This window comes from Lolium rigidum, chromosome 2 (genome assembly GCF_022539505.1).
Source record: "Lolium rigidum isolate FL_2022 chromosome 2, APGP_CSIRO_Lrig_0.1, whole genome shotgun sequence".
NCBI classification, from domain to species: Eukaryota; Viridiplantae; Streptophyta; class Magnoliopsida; order Poales; family Poaceae; genus Lolium; species Lolium rigidum.
This window is the reverse complement of record NC_061509.1, coordinates 43,846,209-43,865,209: the sequence shown is the minus strand read 5'-3', so window position 1 is coordinate 43,865,209 and position 19,001 is coordinate 43,846,209. Positions and strand designations below refer to the sequence as shown.

General features: G+C 43.4%; 2 protein-coding genes across 2 annotated transcripts; both read left to right on the top strand.

Moving 5' to 3' along the window:
• The first annotated feature begins 3,106 nt into the window (after positions 1 to 3,106).
• On the top strand, positions 3,107 to 5,288 carry LOC124689629 (scopoletin glucosyltransferase-like). The gene is made up of 2 exons (XM_047223128.1): positions 3,107 to 3,167; positions 3,631 to 5,288. The coding sequence occupies exons 1-2, from the start codon at positions 3,107 to 3,109 to the stop codon at positions 5,286 to 5,288; spliced, it is 1,719 nt and encodes a 572-aa protein (XP_047079084.1).
• Positions 5,289 to 16,182: 10,894 nt separating this feature from the next.
• LOC124689628 lies at positions 16,183 to 18,573 on the top strand. The gene is made up of 4 exons (XM_047223127.1): positions 16,183 to 17,441; positions 17,540 to 17,660; positions 18,267 to 18,332; positions 18,551 to 18,573. The coding sequence occupies exons 1-4, from the start codon at positions 17,148 to 17,150 to the stop codon at positions 18,571 to 18,573; spliced, it is 504 nt and encodes a 167-aa protein (XP_047079083.1). The 5' UTR covers positions 16,183 to 17,147.
• Positions 18,574 to 19,001: the final 428 nt, after the last annotated feature.

The following is a 19,001-nucleotide window of genomic DNA, read 5'->3' as shown; positions in this document are numbered from 1 at the left end:
AGGTACTCTCTTTTTGTGCCCTGTTTCTCTAACTTACATGTATTGTTGTTGTTAGATTTGTATGGTTATGACATGGACAATTAAAATCTTGGCCAGCAGTACTTTTAGAACAGGGGTTGCCCCAGGTTCCATTGATATGTAACCAGAATAGATCTCATACAACATTCAGTTACAAATCTGAAGCTGAACCAACACACATGAGATTAAAGCTCAACCACCAAGCGAAAAGCACACATGAGATTTAAGGAGACCCAGATGAAAAGTTAATCTAGAAAAGGGGATTGCTCCAACATCTTCATGTAGTTTGCATAGTTCATATGTAGGCAATTCACAATAATTCGCCTCATTGTTTCCGCTACCAACAGCAGGTTCGTGTCCAGCACTGAAGTGTGAGAATGATTGGAAAGCAATGGTCATCTTCTAACATCTGCCACCACCTTGTTCCAGATTATATCAGTGCTTGTCTAGCTTATTTTCTGAAGAAGAATTCGTTTCTGAACCACACCAAATAGACAAAAGCACATCAGAACTGAAATTGTTTAAAACAACATTCTTTCCATAATAAATTTTATAGTTCTAACATTATACTTTATTCTAGATGCATCTTAACTGGATTTTTTTAGAATTTAAGATAATAGTGTCGAATAATTTGAGGTGTCCACTAAAATTATATTAGAATCAGCTGTTGATAAATCTGTAGTATTTTGTATTTGGCAAGAAAAAAGTAAAGGAATGGATTAACTACCTTTCCTGTAGTATAAATTTGGCAAGAAAAATGTGAAGGAATGGAGAGCTACCTTTCCGCCTTGGTTAGCTGAATTACAACATAACACAGCAGCTTACTATTTCAGCCTACTTTGCCAAAATGGGAAAAATAAAGTACAATGTAAGCAGCATAGACCTTTCAATAAAATACATAAACATTGTTAAACTCCTGAAAGAGCAAATTATTAATGATAAGACCACCTTTGATAAGCTCTCATCAAATATTATCAAATCATCGATTCAAGACCTGTATGCTCGCTAGCAAAATAGCACTGGTTGCTGAAAATAAGTAAGCAGGGAAAAGTAATACGCACGGATATATATTGCTGCTATTTTACCCATTAGTTTATCAGAAGGTACAAAGGTGCTATAAATTCCAATTTCTACATGGCTTTCCATGGTTCCTCCTGTAATAGTAACATAGACACATGTTTTCACACTACTCCTGAATTTTCAGTAATACACAGTAGTTATTGTGATATGATAGAAAAGACTAAAATTTGATTTTGGTTTCTGATCGCGAACCTGTTTGGGCTAAAGCTGATGTTTGGGCTAAAGCTGATTAATTAGTTTATTATTTTGGATGTTTTGAGTAATAGTGATAACCTGAAATGTGCTATCAAAGATATTGTTAGTGTAGTTTGGAGCAGTCCTAGCCGAAATCCTTACATTTGATTTTCTATTTTGTAACTGTGGATAGTACCTTGAGGATTTAATTTGAAGTTTGTTAGGTGCTCTGGACGACTCTAGGAAACATTATCCTTAAAAAAAAGGGCACACCTGTTGTAATTTTAGGTACACCATTGTACTTTGAAAATGCCAGGTTGATATGCCTCCCATAAAAACCCTCGTTTCCTACCATTCTGTATTTCAAGGAATCTAAAGGCAGACTACATTAGCTTCGCTTCTCTTGTGTTTAGCCCTTATCCTCTCACATCTTCTCAATGTTGGCTACCTGGGTTCTAGAGATCGCCTATAAATCAAATGAGCTCCAATCATATCAGGAATAAGCTGATTCGCAAAAAATATATCAAGAATAAGCTCTACTTTTCAAAACTACAGATCGGTCTCCACTTAGGTAGAGGGGTACGGTGGGTTTGATAATGTGTTCCCTACCTTCGTAGGTATAGTTTCTGTTTGCAAATTCATGAGAACCCCATATTACAGAAAGTTGGCTGTTAGAACACTTTGACAATGCATACTTGACATTAACTTCTATATTGTCTCACAATCAGAGAAATCACATATGAGCAAAGGATGGAAGGAAAAAGGCACAAACTATGGAATACATATATACACCAACATTGCAATATAGAAAAGAAAAACAGAAAATAGCTTACCAAGGGTGTTTATTTTCCTTAGTTTATGATCTTGAATCCAACCGAGCAATGGCTTATGGATGGATGTTGTTCTGTCCGGTGCTTAAAATCTAAGGTCACCACAAAAGAAAGATCAGTTTGTAGAACCAGGGAAAAATTCTACCATAAATATACCGAAACCTAGAATACAAAACAGAGCTCGCTGAAAATTGTTGTAGTGATGCAGATCCAGCCGGAATCCGGCATTGCCCATCTCCATAGTCTGGTACTATAGAAGTTGCACGACATGGTTGGCGGGCACCAACATTTAAGGCCCGAATCAAGAAAAACAATGAACTATGAACCTGTTCTCGGCGTCAGTGCGAGCCTCGCGACTACTTTGTCGATGGGGCGAACACATTCCGCCGGAGGACAGGTGCCCAGGCCGCAATAGGCCCGTGTGTGGCCGTACCCATCTCAGTCACAGTGATGACCACGGAAGCGCGGAGCAGAGCTCCTCTATCGCCTGAGGCCTTCCGTGCCTGAGGCACTGATGGCCCGTGGTGCCAGCCATGGCGGGCCTCTTGGTTCTCACCCATGGCGTCCGCGCCACCACCTGACGCATCGATTGAAGGGAGCCAAGCGCAGGGGGGAGGCCCTATACGTCTCTCTGACCGCTTCAGGCCGCCGGCGACCATGGCTGGCTCCTGCGTCGAGCGCCGGCCGCACCGATTGAAGGGAGCCAAGCGTGGGGGAGGACCCTATACGATCTCTCCGATCACTTCAGGCCGCCGGCGACCATGTCTGGATCCCGCGTCGAGCGCTGGCCGCCACCGTTTCCTCGCCCCGAGCTCGCCCAACATCGCTCTCCCTCGGAACCTTTCTCCGACCGAGAGCGAAGAAGATAAGGAGGGACGGCTGCATCCGGCCCCCGCGCCCAGTGCAGGCAGCCTCTGTTCCGTCGGCCCAGCGCCGCTCCAACCCTGCCGCTGGCCCCATGCACGCATCCGCCGCTACGTTCTTCCTCAGCATCTTCTCCGGACATGAATGAGGAAGAGAATGGGGATGGAAACCTCCGTGGAGGCGAGAGAAGCGAGGGGGACGGTTCGGGAGACTGGGAGAGATAAGAGGTGGAGGGGATAAGTCATCTCCCGTACAGGGTGGAGCCCGCACAACACAGGACGCGCGTCGTCTCTTGGGCCGTTTGATCGTGCACCGCTTTGACCAGACCGAAGCAACCGGCAACCGGAAACAAAAATGGAAGAAACCGGAACCAAAGAGGAAACAAAGCGAGTGGGAAAAAAGAATGGATGGAAGAGCACCCGATTTACATGGCCAATCACGAACGCGTCGCATGGTAATTGGACAGAAAATGCTCGTCTACAGTGCTCCGATCAACCCAGGAGCCTTAAACAGTCCAACTTTTATATAGTGTATAATTAGTAACTCGCTACGTTACAAACCTTGGTCACCAGAATTGTTTCATATAGCAACCAAAAAAAGAAAAAAAATGCTGCATCAATCAATCGATCTTCTGCATTAAAAGCCGCATCTAAATCTCCTCCAGTCTCCCTGAGAAACAGTGTGTGCATTCACCACTGGATAAGCCGTCACTCTTCCTCCTCCGCTCCTCCAAGAGCTAGCACAGTTCTTCGGGAGAAAAGAGATACTCCATGGCTACTACTACCGAGAGATGAGCCTCAGCCGCAGCAACCCCTGCACATCCTCTTCCTCCCGTACTTCGCCCCGGGGCACCTCATTCCGGCGGCGGACATGGCGGCGCTATTCGCCGCCCGCGGCGCCAGGTGCACCATCCTCACTACGCCTGTCAACGCCGACATCATCCGTCCAGCCGTCGACCGGGCCAACAACGCAAACCTCCATGGCAGCGACTCCGCCCCAGCCATACCAATCGACATCTCCGTCGTGCCTTTCCCCGACGTCGGGCTCCCTCCGGGCTTCGAGAACGTCAGGTACATCACCCAGTCCCACGGACCAGAGTACTACGGCAAGTTCCTCCATGCCGGGCTTCTTCTCCAGGTGCCCTTCGACCGGTTCCTGGCCGATAGCCGCCCCCGCGTCGACGCCGTCGTGACCGACAGCTTCTTCACCTGGTCCCAAGACGCCGCCGCGGCGCACGGCGTCCCGCGGCTCGTGTTCCTCGGCATCAGCGTCTTCGCGCAGTGCTGCAGCGAAAGCACGCTGCGCAACAACCCGCTGGAGGCTTGCCCGGACGACGACGAGGATCCGGACGCCTTCGTTTTGCTGCCCGGGCTGCCGCACCGTGTGGAGCTGAGGAGGCGGCAGATTTTGGATCACGGGAAGAGGCCGTTGGAGTGGGAGTTCTACGAGAGCGCCAGCACGGCGGACCAGCGGAGCTTCGGCGAGGTGTTCAACAGCTTCCACGAGCTCGAGCCGGACTACGTGGAGCACTTCCACGCCACGCTCGGCCGCCGCGCCTGGCTCGTCGGACCCGTCGCGCTCGCCACCGACAGCAGAGATGTGGCCGCGACAGGAGGCATTAGTACCGACGGCGTCGCCGACATCTGCCTCCGGTGGCTAGACGCGAAGCCGGTAGGCTCCGTGGTGTACATCTCCTTTGGCACGTTGACCACTTTCTCGCTTGCCGAGCTGGTCGAGATCGCCCGCGGCCTCGACCTCTCCAGCAAGAACTTCCTCTGGGTCATCAGTGGCACCGAATCGTCGGAGTGGATGCCTCAAGGCTTCGCCGAGCTGTTGGCGCGTGGTGACCGTGGCTTCGTCATCCGAGGCTGGGCGCCCCAGACGCTCATCCTGAAACACACGGCGCTCGGCGGCTTCGTCACGCACTGCGGGTGGAACTCGGTGCTGGAGGCGGTGAGCGCCGGCGTGCCAATGGTCACATGGCCGCGGTACGGGGACCAGTTCCACAACGAGAAGCTTGTGGTGGAGGTGCTCAAGGTTGGCGTCAACGTCGGCGCCAGGGACTCCGCGGCGGCCATTGATACCCATGAGGTGATCGGTGGCGAGGTGATCACTGCGTCCGTCAAGAGATTGATGGACGACAGTGAGGAGGGCAATGCTATGCGGAAGAAGGTTCAGGAGCTTCGTACAATGGCGACAAAGGCGTTGGAGAAGGGTGGATCTTCCTACAATGATGTTGGACGACTCATGGATGAGTTGATGGCTCGCCGGAGGTGTGACAGTGTAGGAGAAAACGTGTTCGGGGCAGCTGATGGATTCTGATCTCACGGTTCTGTTAAATTTTGTGTGTTTTCGTACCTTTGAACTTTTCATTTCGGCCTGCGATCACTTACTAAAACGAGTATTGGAGCTGGCAATTGCAAAAAGAGTTCGCACAAAAGCGTATCCGGCGGACCAGAGCAACTCATTGGAAATAACAGCTCCCGTGTCGCTCCCGAGCGGGCGACCTAGGAGGAACCCTAGCGCCGCCAGCCTCAACCTCTCCTCCCGTGCCGCCGCCAGAGGTCCCGCCGGCGAATCCCCGGCGGCGGCAGCGATGGCGGGGCCTTCTCCCTCGCGCCCATGCGGTTCTCTCCCTTGACAGCTGCGGCGCGTGGGTTATCCTGCCAAGTTTTTTTAGTTTCTTTGAAGCTATCCTGAGTTCAATCCACCGAGTCCAATTTGTTATATATGAAAGCTATCCTATGTGACTTTTTTTCTTTTGCGAAACACAACATGTATCATTTCTTTTTTCCAAACACTGACCATTTTGTTTTTCCACTTACGATCTATTATGGAGATGTGTAACAAAAAAAAAAGAGGTAACTTAGTGATACATACCCTCTCCCAATACGAAATGACTGCGAAGCAATATGTAGATACTATAATCAAATCAATAGCAAGAAAAGTTCTACTAGAAGATGGGTTTTATTTGAAGATATCATAACCGAAAATGGATATAAAGTAGTCTTTGAACATATTAAAGGAAAGGATAACTGTTTGCCTGACATATTCTCTAGTTCATCAATTTTGCGGAAATGAAGAGGGGAATGAACTTCAATGGAATTGAACCATTCTCATTCGGAGCTGAAAATAAACTTCGAATATTCCCTCCAAATTCATACAAATTCAACCATGCATGCTGGAGATACTTACACAATTATGATTAGGATTAAGATTAAGGGTTTTATTATCATTACTATTATAATTTTTATATATATATAGTTATGAATATCAAAAAATTATCAAGCATTGGGTTATAGGTCCTCCTCGCCTGAATAAGATAGCAATATCAATTTGAATTGTGATTGGATGGATTTGGGTTGGTCCTCTGCGCCTAAATTATTGATAGACATATCAATATTATTGAATTATTCAAGATGTTGGAAGTCTTCCATTGTTTCGTCCGTTTTATTTAGGAGCTGAGCAAAGTCATCATACTCTTTCTTTATTTTATCAAATTCTTCTTTCACTTCTTCTTTAAGTTCATTTAATATTTCTTGTTTTATTTCCTTTTTCCATTGTGGGTATATTTTTTGAACCTTTTCTTCAACCTTTATGGCAATATATTGGATGTCAAGAGGATCATCTCCCTTGACCAAACATTCTTTGTATGTCTTGGTTTTTGATGATTTCCCTCTTCATTTACCTTTGTCATGGGTATTTCCACTAGATTCGTTTTATTCTGAGCCGTCTTATGCTTTTGGATATATTCTTTTGCTTCTGGCTCTATATGGTAATTGATCCCCAAAAAAAATCTTGCAAGAGATAATGTTTCTTCAATATTAGTATATTTGTTCCAGGTTACTCCTCCTGTATATTTTGATGCTGCTTTTTCTTTAATTATTTTTTCAAATGTTGTGTAAACAGGTGTCTTTCAATCATATAGGATGTATAATAGTTTTACCTCTGGTATTTCAATATTTTCTGGTGAAGGTATTTTCTCATTCATCATATTAAAATATTCAGCAAGGCTATTTAGGGTTTATAGAAAATATCTCTTATCATCTCTTTTGTTATTATATTGATACCATAAATTTTCCAATATTCACTCTTCCATATCATCGAAGACAATGTTGTCCTTTGGCTTGAATTTGTATGAATTTGGAGGGAATATTCAAAGTTTATTTTCATCTCCAAATGAGAATGTTTCAATTCATTGAAGTCCATTTGCCTCTTCATTTCTGCAAAAGTGATGAACGAAAGAATATGTCAGATAAATCGTTATCCTTTTCCTTTAATATGTTCAAAGACTACTTTATATCCATTTCCGGTTATGATATCTTCAAATAAAACCCATCTTCTAGTAGAACTTTTCTTGCTATTGATTTGATTATAGTATCTACATACCCTTTCTCAATACCAGCCCAAATCCATCCAATCACGCTTTAAATTGATATTGCTATCAATTATTCGGGCGTGGAGGACCTATACCTGAATGCTTGATAAAATTTTAAAATTCAAAAAAATTATATATATATATATAATAATAGTAGGATAAATACTTCCTACCCCTGGGTGTAGTTACACCCATATCTATATACTTCCGTACGGAAGTATATACGATAGTTTATCGGTTTGAGTATGTTCGTATACGATATCTAAGATACTCCAAACCAAATTTGGTGAAAAAAATGCAAGTGAACCCATAGTTTGCACTATATATCCGAAATACATGCATATGTATACGTAAAAAATGAGTCTACGTAAAAAAATGTACATACTGCCTACAAAGTAGTATATATACTTCCAAAATAGTTTTATATACTTCATACTACATGTACATACTATCCGGTATGATAGATACTCTCTAGATTATGAGAAACACGCGTGGGTGTAACTACACCCGGGTGTAGTATGAATATGTCCATAATAGTAATGATAATAAAATTCTTAATATTAATGCTAATCCTAATTGTGTAAGTATCTCCAGCATGCTGATACGTCTCCAACGTATCGATAATTTCTTATGTTCCATGCTACTTTATTGATGATACCTACATGTTTTATGCACATTATATGTCATATTTATGCATTTTCTGGAACTAACCTATTAACAAGATGCCGAAGAGCCGATTCTTTGTTTTCTCGCTGTTTTTGGTTTCAGAAATCCTAGTAAGGAAATATTCTCGGAATTGGACGAAATCACCGCCCAGGGTCCTATTTTTGCACGGAGCTTCCAGAAGACCGAAGAGATAACGAAGTGGGGCGACGAGGCGCCGCCACCATAGGGCCGCGCGGCCAGAGGGGGGCCCGCGCCGCCCTATGGTGTGGGCCCCTCGTCAGCCCCCCTGACCTACCCTTCCGCCTACTTAAAGCCCCCGTCGCGAAAACCCCAGTACCGAGAGCCACGATACGGAAAACCTTCCAGAGACGCCGCCGCCGCGAATCCCATCTCGGGGGATTCAGGAGATCGCCTCCGGCACCCTGCCGGAGAGGGGATTCATCTCCCGGAGGACTCTTCATCGCCATGATCGCCTCCGGAGTGATGAGTGAGTAGTTCACCCCTGGACTATGGGTCCATAGCAGTAGCTAGATGGTCGTCTTCTCCTTGTTGTGCTTCATTGTTGGATCTTGTGAGCTGTCTAACATGATCAAGATCATCTATATGTAATACTATATGTTGTGTTTGTCGGGATCCGATGGATAGAGAATACTATGTTATGGTGATTATCAATCTATTGTTTATGTGTTGTTTATGATCTTGCATGCTCTCCGTTATTAGTAGAGGCTCGACCAAGTTTGTACTCTTAACTCCAAGAGGGAGTATTTATGCTCGATAGTGGGTTCATGCCTTCATTGACACCTGGGACAGTGATGAGAAAGTTCTAAGGTTGTGATGTGCTTGTTGCCACTAGGGATAAAACATTGATTCTATGTCTAAGGATGTAGTTGTCGATTACATTACGCACCATACTTAATGCAATTGTCTCGTTGCTTAGCAACTTAATACTGAATGGGGTTCGGATGATAACCTGAAGGTGGACTTTTCAGGCATAGATGCAGTTGGATGGCGGTCTATGTACTTTGTCGTAATGCCCAATTAAATCTCACTATATTTATCATATCATGTACATGCATTGTTATGCCTTTATCTATTTGTCAATTGCCCGACTGTAATTTGTTCACCCAACATGCTTTTATCTTATGGGAGAGACACCTCTAGTGAACTGTGGACCCCGGTCCTATTCTTTACATAGCATACAATCTACTGCAATTGTGTTTTACTATTTTCTTGCAAACAATCATCTTCCACTCGATACGTTTAATCCTTTGTTACAGCAAGCCGGTGAGATTGACAACCTCACTGTTTTGTTGGGGCAAAGTACTTTGGTTTTGTTGTGCAGATTCCACGTTGCGCCGGAATCCCTGTTGTTGCGCCGCATCACATTTCGCCACCATCAACCTTCAACGTGCTTCTTGGCTCCTTCTGGTTCGATTAAACCTTGGTTTCTTTCTGAGGGAAAACTTGCTACTGTGCGCATCATATCTTCCTCTTGGGGTTCCCAACGAACGTGTGAGTTACACGCCATCAAGCTCTTTTTCTGGCGCCGTTGCCGGGGAGATCAAGACACGCTGCAAGGGGAGTCTCCACTTCTCAATCTCTTTACTTTGTTTTTGTCTTGCTTTACTTTATTTACTACTTTGTTTGCTGCACCTAAACAAAACACAAAAAAAAATTAGTTGCTAGTTTTACTTTATTTACTGTCTTGCTCTCTATATCAAAAACACAAAAAAAAAATTAGTTACTCGTCTTTACTTTGTTTGCCTAGTTTACTTTTTGCTTATTTCATCATGCTTAATCCTAAGTTTACTTTGGAAGAGATACCGGTAGGACGAGGGTGTATCATTGGAAGAGATAATATAGAAGAATTTTTCACCTATGTTAGTATGGATGAAGATTTTGAAGATATACCATTATTAAAAACTGCTCCTACTTATGAAAGTGCTTCTGCCTGTTTGATACACATGTTAGAAACTAGATTTGTTAATCTCAATCCCATAATACAACATATGTTTCTTACACTTTCGGATATGGAGATGGGGGAAAAGAGAAATTTTTTTTTAAAAGTCCTTGTTAGAGAATTTGAGGATATAGTTAAAGAAGCTAGAAAAGTTTTTATTAAGCATAAGAGGCTTGGTTTCTTTCCTAATTTTAAGCAAATACTTGAAAAGATGGATATGGATAGAGTTAAGTATACTAATAATGTTAATGATGGTAGGGAAATTAAAGCGCCAATACCTAGTAAATTACTAGGAATGCATGAAGCTTTGGAAAACAACTATGCTTGGCTTATTCCTGAAAATTTGTTTGATGAGAATAGTAAGCCTAGGAGCAATGAGAGAGGAGTTACTTATATAGACCAGATACAATGCATTGTTGAGAAAACTCCCAGCTCCCAAGGTAATGATGTTGATGCTTCTACTCTCGATGTTACTTGATTTGCACTTTCTGCGCCTAGCTGAAAGGCGTTAAAGAAAAGCGCTTATGGGAGACAACCCATGTTTTTACTACAGTACTTTGTTTTATATTTGAGTCTTGGAAATTTTTTACTACTGTAGCAACCTCTCCTTATCATGTTTTTGTGCCAAGTAAAGTTTCTATGTCAAAGTTGATGTTATATTTGGGATCGCTGCGCAGAAACAGCATTGCTGTCTGTCACGAATCTGCGCACAGGCCCCTGTAGAAAATTCGAAAAAATCTGCCAATTTACGAGCGTGATCCTCAGATATGTACGCAACTTTCATTAGTTTTGAGTTTTTCCATTTGAGCAAGTCTGGTGCCATCTTTAAATTCGTCTTTACGGACTGTTCTGTTTTTGACAGATTCTGCCTTTTATTTCGCATTGCCTCTTTTGCTATGTTGGATTTATTTCTTTGATCCATTAATGTCCAGTAGCTTTATGCAATGTCCAGAAGTGTAAAGAATGTTTTTGTCACCTCTGAATGTGTGAATTATTAATTGTGCACTAACCCTCTAATGAGTTTGCTTGAAGTTTGGTGTGAAGGAAGTTTTCAAGGGTCAAGAGAGGAGTATGATATATTATGATCAAGAGAAGTGAAAGCTCTAAGCTTGGGGATGCCCCCGTGGTTCACCCCTGCATATTCTAAAGAAGACTCAAGCGTCTAAGCTTGGGGATGCCCAAGGCATCCCCTTCTTCATCGACAACATCATCAGGTTCCTCCCACGAAACTATATTTTTATTCAGTCACATCTTGTGTTCTTTGCTTGGAGCGTCGGTTTGTTTTTGTTTTTGTTTTTTTTTGAATAAAATGGATTCTAGCATTCACTTTGTGGGAGAGAGACACGCTCCGCTGTTGCATATGGACAAATATGTCCTTAGGCTTTACTCATAATGTTCAAGGCGAAGTTTTTTCTTCGTTAAATTGTTATATGGTTGGAATTGGAAAATGCAACATGTAGTAATTCTAAAATGTCTTGGATAATGTGATACTTGGAAATTGTTGTGCTCATGTTTAAGCTCTTGCATCATATGCTTTGCACCCATTAATGAAGAAATACATAGAGCTTGCTAAAATCTGATTTGCATATTTGGTCTCTCTAAGGTCTAGATAATATCTAGTATTGAGTTTTGAACAACAAGGAAGACGGTGTAGAGTCTTATAATGTTTACAATATGTCTTTTATGTGAGTTTTGCTGCACCGGTTCATCCTTGAGTTTGCTTCAAATAACCTTGCTAGCCTAAACCTTGTATCGAGAGGGAATACTTCTCATGCATTCAAAATCCTTGAGCCAACCACTATGCCATTTCTGTCCACCATACCTACCTACTACATGGTATTTCTCCGCCATTCCAAAGTAAATTGCTTGAGTGCTACCTTTAAAATTCCATCATTCACCTTTGCAATATATAGCTCATGGGACAAAATAGCCTTAAAAACTATCGTAGTATTGAATATGTACTTATGCACTTTATATTTTATTAAGTTGCTTGTTGTGCGATAACCATGCTTACGGGGAACGCCATCAACTATTGTTGAATATCATGTGAGTTGCTATGCATGTCCGTCTTGTGCGAAGGATCTATCACCTTAGTGGTTGGAGCATGCAAAATTGTTAGAGAAGAACATTGGGCTGCTAACTAAAGCCATGAATCATGGTTGAAGTTTCAGTTTTGGACATATATCCTCAATCTCATATGAGAATAATAATTGTTGCTACATGCTTATGCATTTAAGAGGAGTCCATTATCGGTTGTCCATGTTGTCCCGGTATGGATGTCTAAGTTGAGAATAATCAAAAGCGAGAAATCCAAAATGCGAGCATTCTCCTTAGACCTTTGTACAGGCGGCATGGAGGTACCCCTTTGTGACACTTGGTTGAAACATGGCATGCAAAGATCCGGTAGTCCAAGCTAAGTAGGACGAGGTGCGGGCACTATTAGTATACTATGCATGAGGCTTGCAACTTGTAAGATATAATTTACATAACTCATATGCTTTATTACTACCGTTGACAAAATTGTTTCATGTTTTCAAAATAAAAGCTCTAGCACAAATACAGCAATCGATGCTTTCCTCTTTGAAGGACCTTTCTTTTACTTTTATTGTTGAGTCGGTTTACCTATCTCCCTCCACCTTAAGAAGCAAACACTTGTGTGAACTGTGCATTGATTCCTACATACTTGCATATTGAACTTGTTATATTACTTTATGTTGACAATATTCATGAGATATACATGTTATAAGTTGAAAGCAACCGCTGAAACTTAATCTTCCTTTGTGTTGCTTCAACACCTTTACTTTGATTTATTGCTTTATGAGTTAACTCTTATGCAAGACTTATTGATGCTTGTCTTGAAGTACTATTCATGAAAAGTCTTTGCTTTATGATTCAGTTGTTTACTCATGTCATTACCATTGTTTTAATCGCTGCATTCATTACATATGTTTACAAATAGTATGATCAAGATTATGATGGCATGTCACTTCAGAAATTATCTTTGTTATCGCTTTACCTGCTCGGGACGAGCAGAACTAAGCTTGGGGATGCTGATACGTCTCCAACGTATCGATAATTTCTTATGTTCCATGCTACTTTATTGATGATACCTACATGTTTTATGCACATTATATGTCATATTTATGCATTTTACGGAACTAACCTATTAACAAGATGCCGAAGAGCCGATTCTTTGTTTTCGCTGTTTTTGGTTTCGAGGAATCCTAGTAAGGAAATATTCTCGGAATTGGACGAAATCACCGCCCGGGGTCCTATTTTTGCACGGAGCTTCCGGAAGACCGAAGAGATAACGAAGTGGGGCGACGAGGCGCCGCCACCATAGGGCCGCGCGGCCGGAGGGGGCCCGCGCCGCCCTATGGTGTGGGCCCCTCGTCGGCCCCCCGACCTACCCTTCCGCCTACTTAAAGCCCCCGTCGCGAAAACCCCAGTACCGAGAGCCACGATACGGAAAACCTTCCAGAGACGCCGCTGCCGCGAATCCCATCTCGGGGGATTCAGGAGATCGTCTCCGGCACCCTGCCGGAGAGGGGATTCATCTCCTGGAGGACTCTTCATCGCCATGATCGCCTCCGGAGTGATGAGTGAGTAGTTCACCCCTGGACTATGGGTCCATAGCAGTAGCTAGATGGTCGTCTTCTCCTTGTTGTGCTTCATTGTTGGATCTTGTGAGCTGCCTAACATGATCAAGATCATCTATATGTAATACTATATGTTGTGTTTGTCGGGATCCGATGGATAGAGAATACTATGTTATGGTGATTATCAATCTATTGTTTATGTGTTGTTTATGATCTTGCATGCTCTCCGTTATTAGTAGAGGCTGCGGCCAAGTTTGTACTCTTAACTCCAAGAGGGAGTATTTATGCTCGATAGTGGGTTCATGCCTTCATTGACACACAGGACGGTGATGAGAAAGTTCTAAGGTTGTGATGTGCTTGTTGCCACTAGGGATAAAACATTGATTATATGTCTAAGGATGTAGTTGTCGATTACATTACGCACCATACTTAATGCAATTGTCCGTTGCTTAGCAACTTAATACTGAATGGGGTTCGGATGATAACTTGAATGTGGACTTTTTAGGCATAGATGCAGTTGGATGGCGGTCTATGTACTTTGTCGTAATGCCCAATTAAATCTCACTATATTTATCATATCATGTACATGCATTGTTATGCCTTTATCTATTTGTCAATTGCCCGACTGTAATTTGTTCACCCAACATGCTTTTATCTTATGGGAGAGACACCTCTAGTGAACTGTGGACCCCGGTCCTATTCTTTACATAGCATACAATCTACTGCAATTGTGTTTTACTATTTTCTTTCAAACAATCATCTTCCACTCGATACGTTTAATCTTTTGTTACAGCAAGCCGGTGAGATTGACAACCTCACTATTTCGTTGGGGCAAAGTACTTTGGTTTTGTTGTGCAGATTCCACGTTGGCGCCGGAATCCCTGTTGTTGCGCCGCATCACATTTCGCCACCATCAACCTTCAACGTGCTTCTTGGCTCCTACTGGTTCGATTAAATCTTGGTTTCTTTCTGAGGGAAAACTTGCTACTGTGCGCATCATACCTTCCTCTTGGGGTTCCCAACGAACGTGTGAGTTACACGCCATCACATGCATGCATACAGCCCGAAGGAATCGAGAGATTCTGCATGAAGACGAGAAGAAACCAATCAACCAAAAGAGAAGGCCACAAGTTCTAAGACACAATAGTAATAGTCTACAAAGGGGCTACATCAATAATGTGAAGTCTACAAAAGCTAAGAGCATAGGTTTGGTGACACATATAGCAGCCATACAATGTGCTCTGGTGAATTTTTGAAGAGTAAAGAAAGGCTGCCATGAATGCATGGCACTTGTCTCTTAGCATATCAATAATTTGTGTAAATACTGTGGCAGGTAATAACTACTATATTAAAGGGTAACAAACATCTTTTTTTTCACAATTTTGAGGGAGGCTGGTAATTAAGGTGGTGCTGACACGTTGTGCTTCGGTTGGTTTAATTCCCGCTGGGATTTCTGTGTGTACAGTTTTGATGCTTTCTAGAGTTTAAATGTACAGTCTTTCATTTAGTGGTAAATTTGTGCCGGGATGCTCTGGTGCTTCCTCGTGTGGCTGTAGCTGGACGAGGCTGGGACTGTGGTGGGCCACCGTGGCTAGGCACTTCACTTGCACGGTGGTTTTTTATTTAAGCGGTTTCAAGTTCTTATTCACGAACGATCCAGAAGAAATTCGTGGCATTGTTGGATGCATCCACTTCAACACGTCCCCATCCAAAATTCATTTTCCTCTGTTCTTCCCCATGATCTCATCCATTAACCCCTCTCTACTCCGCCGCCGGTCTCCCATTGAGATCTCCTCCATGGCTGCATCGGTCACGAACCCACCAGCACCATACCGGAGACCCGCGTGAGCAGGCCGAGTCCGGCGTGCTGGCTACAGAAACGAGGCTCTGCGGCGGAGGAGGCCGACGCGGTGCCGTATCGTGCCGGTGAGGAGCAGCGTGGGAAGAGGTCTGAGCTCGCCAAGATTGTGGTGACGGCGACGGCGATGGCGGCGGCGGCGGCAGCGGCGATGACGTTTCTCCCGGAACAGAGGGAGAGGCTTAGGTTCGCCCAACCGCTGCCCCGCCGAGCCGCCCCTCCCACGTTGAGCGGCGGCGGGATACGCGCCACGGCGGAGGCTCAAGGGCCGATCCTCTGCCCTTCGGAGCCACCTCTCCCGCGTGTTACGGACGCTATCCCCTCACCTCCACCGGCCTGCCCCTTCCCGTGCCCGACCCTCCCGCCCCGGTCTCTTCTCCGCCCTGATCTCCTCTGATGCGGCGGTTTACTTGCGGAGGGAAACGCCGGAAGCGCTCGCCGACGTCTTCGATGCCGCAGCGGCTGCGGCAGGTGGCCGGCGCTGTCCAGGGCCGGTGCGCGGAAGAGGTCGGACAGTTACCTGTACGTATTATGACATATTATTTTCTCTGTATTTTAATATTGATTGTGTTCGTTGCCGCAGATAAGCCCTGACTCCTGGTGCTTTGACTCTGTTCTCCTTGAGAAGATCACGTTTCTTAGGTTTGCACTTTGCAGGCAGCTAACTAGAGTGTGCGTGGGCACAAGTGGATGTGTCAATTGATATTCAGCATCCACGACTATCAACATGAAAGTAAGTGTACATGTGTTCTTTGAATTCGGCGAATGATGCATCAATTTGTTTACAATATTCTTTGCCTAGCATTAACTTTATATGCGTTAGTTTTCTCCATTGCCCATTCCAATTTTTATGCTTATGTTAAGATATATGTAACCTTTAGTTATAATTCACAGGCTTGAGACTGCACTTTTCCTGTTGGCCTGGAAGTGCATAAATATTCGTTATTTCTATTTTAAGTCTCTGAAAAATAGATACATGACTTTTTGAGGAAAACTAGGTATAAAGCAGCGTATGTTTTTCTTCTTGGTGCCTATTGTAACAAGTCATCCCAAGCAACATTCGTCGAAAATAAGAAGTCATCCAAGCAACATTCCTCGAATGAAAGGAAGTAAGCACATCATCTAATTGGCTACATCTAACTGCTGGCAAAACCCGCATGGCAGGCTAACTGGTTTTGGAGATCACTTTGACTACTATAGAATTAGGATGGTCGATCGTTTCTGCCAAGACTCACTCTGACGTCAGGTCTAATGTTTTCGGGTCTTCAATCTGGGCATGATAACTATTATGTTTGAGAAATCAATATGCTAGGGATTATGCACGGTGGTGGTGGTAAGGTATATTCAGTAGCTCCTTCGTTGCTGCAAATATTGGAGGGTTTTCAAATGAGATATGCTATCACAAGTTGGAATGGTAATTTTTAAAAGTGTAGCATGGTGACCATTTCTCTGACCATCTGCCTATAGATTTTATTAACTCCTCCGACTATTCGGTTTTAATCAGCGCATGAACACAGGACAAACGAACTAGCAGTGGTTCCAATTAAAGTCAATTAAATGGGAGCGGAGTGAGTATTATAGATCTTGCAAATGAAGTATTCTCTGTAGAGCTACTTGAGTATTCTGAAAATATTGTAGCCCTTGCCATTTTTTCATAGATGTTCACGACATATCTGACTAAATGGATTCTTGTTGTGATTGAAGCTGGGATTCATCCTGTATGTACCTGCCATCGCTTCGTCTGCTCCTCTCATCTTGTGATGCTACACAGTTGTTCCGATCTCTGTCACCAAATTGTCCTCCTGCAGGTACACCAGAAGGAGATCAAGGCCGAGAAAGGATCTCCGCTGATGTCACCACCGACAATGAAGGAGGAGATGTAGAGCGCAATTGGAGCTTCGCCTGGCGTTCCACCGTTTTAGAGCTCCATTGCGAAACGACCAGTGCACAACCGAGCGCAAAAGTCAATAAAAGGAAGGCCGGAAGGAATCCGAAGGGAGTAGGTCAGGAACAGGTTACACTGTTGTTTCAAATGCAGTCACCGACAACCCTTATGATACACTCAAGATTCCAAAGGCGTTATGTCTGTACGTCATCAGTGATTTTCCACAGAATGTCATGCTCGGCAACACCATTGGAGACACATGGAGTGTTCGACTGGTGAAATGGAGGAACCACATCTTCATTGAGCACGGATGGGATGCATTCGCGGAGGCCAACAACATTGCGGAAGGTGATACTCTGTTCTTTACTTACACCTGACGTAGACAGCGAGATAGTTACTCATATATGCTAAGGTCTGGCCACATGTTCACCTAAATGTTCAATTACTTGGTCCATCTGATGCTGCCATTGTATGAATAGCTATTTGTGTTTATGCTCTTCTAAATGAGGTGGAAATATTGCCAGTTCACAACAAAATGATGTTAGCCTGTATGAAAACTAGGTGGTGATTTGCCTCTCCCTCACTCTCATTTGCACTGATCCTTATGTATCCCTGTATTGATAGGCTCCTTTAGCGCTGATGTCTGTTTCACGGTAACATATACTTGGCACCATATTATAAGACGGCATGCTCCTTCCATCCTGAGCACTTGATTGATTTGTTCAATGCAACCTGCCATTTTGTTTGAGACCTGTCTTTTCAATTATAGCATGCAAAAATTACCTATACCGTACACCTGCAGCTAAAGAGAAGATCTTAGAATCGGCTTCCAAGTTATTAGAATTTATTTCTTGACGAGTCCATAAAGTTAAATACCCTGTACTTTTCATCTGCAATAAATATACCATGAATTGTTTTATTCTGCTCTTAGATTTGATCTGGGTGCCATCGTAGACCTTGATATGTTTCAGGACGACAGGGAAGAGAATGGGAGGATGCCTTTGGCGATCAGGTGGAGCTGTAATTGTCACGCAAGGGGACAAAGTTTTTGGAAGAAACCATATCTAGGCTGAATATAAATTGTACTCTATGCGATAGTATAGATCTTGAATTTTGCTTAGCAACTCCGTCCTTTCCTTTGTCAGTGGAAGGGGAAAACGGGCCACAGCTGGATATTTTGTAGCTTACATATGAGGTTGGAACATAACCTCTACTTTATTTGTGTTAATTATTTGTAGTTCTTGGTGACTCACCAGAATGAACACTGCGTATATGTCTTGTATGGCTGTATGATTTGATAGAATTCCACCATGGTATTGTGACCAAAAATATTGAAATACACGTCGCCACAGCCTACTAGCTTGCAGCAAAAATACTTTTAGTCCTTCAGCCCATGTTTACAAGAAAGGCGCGGTGTTATCAAGAAACTAGAAGTACTTTTTCAAGCAGTTTGTTGGTGCATATTAATTTTGATAATTAAGGTGTTAGAGATTTCTTTGCAAAATAATTCGGTAAAGAAAACAAGTGTCTTGACTTTGTTGACAATTGCATGAGTCCGTAAAACTCATACTTTGCTGACTTCAGTAAGTCACTACGGTAAATCATCGACTATGTACCTTTTAATTCCCACACCAAATTGTGATATACACTAAATCCATGATGCTACCCTCTTCAATTATAAACTTGATT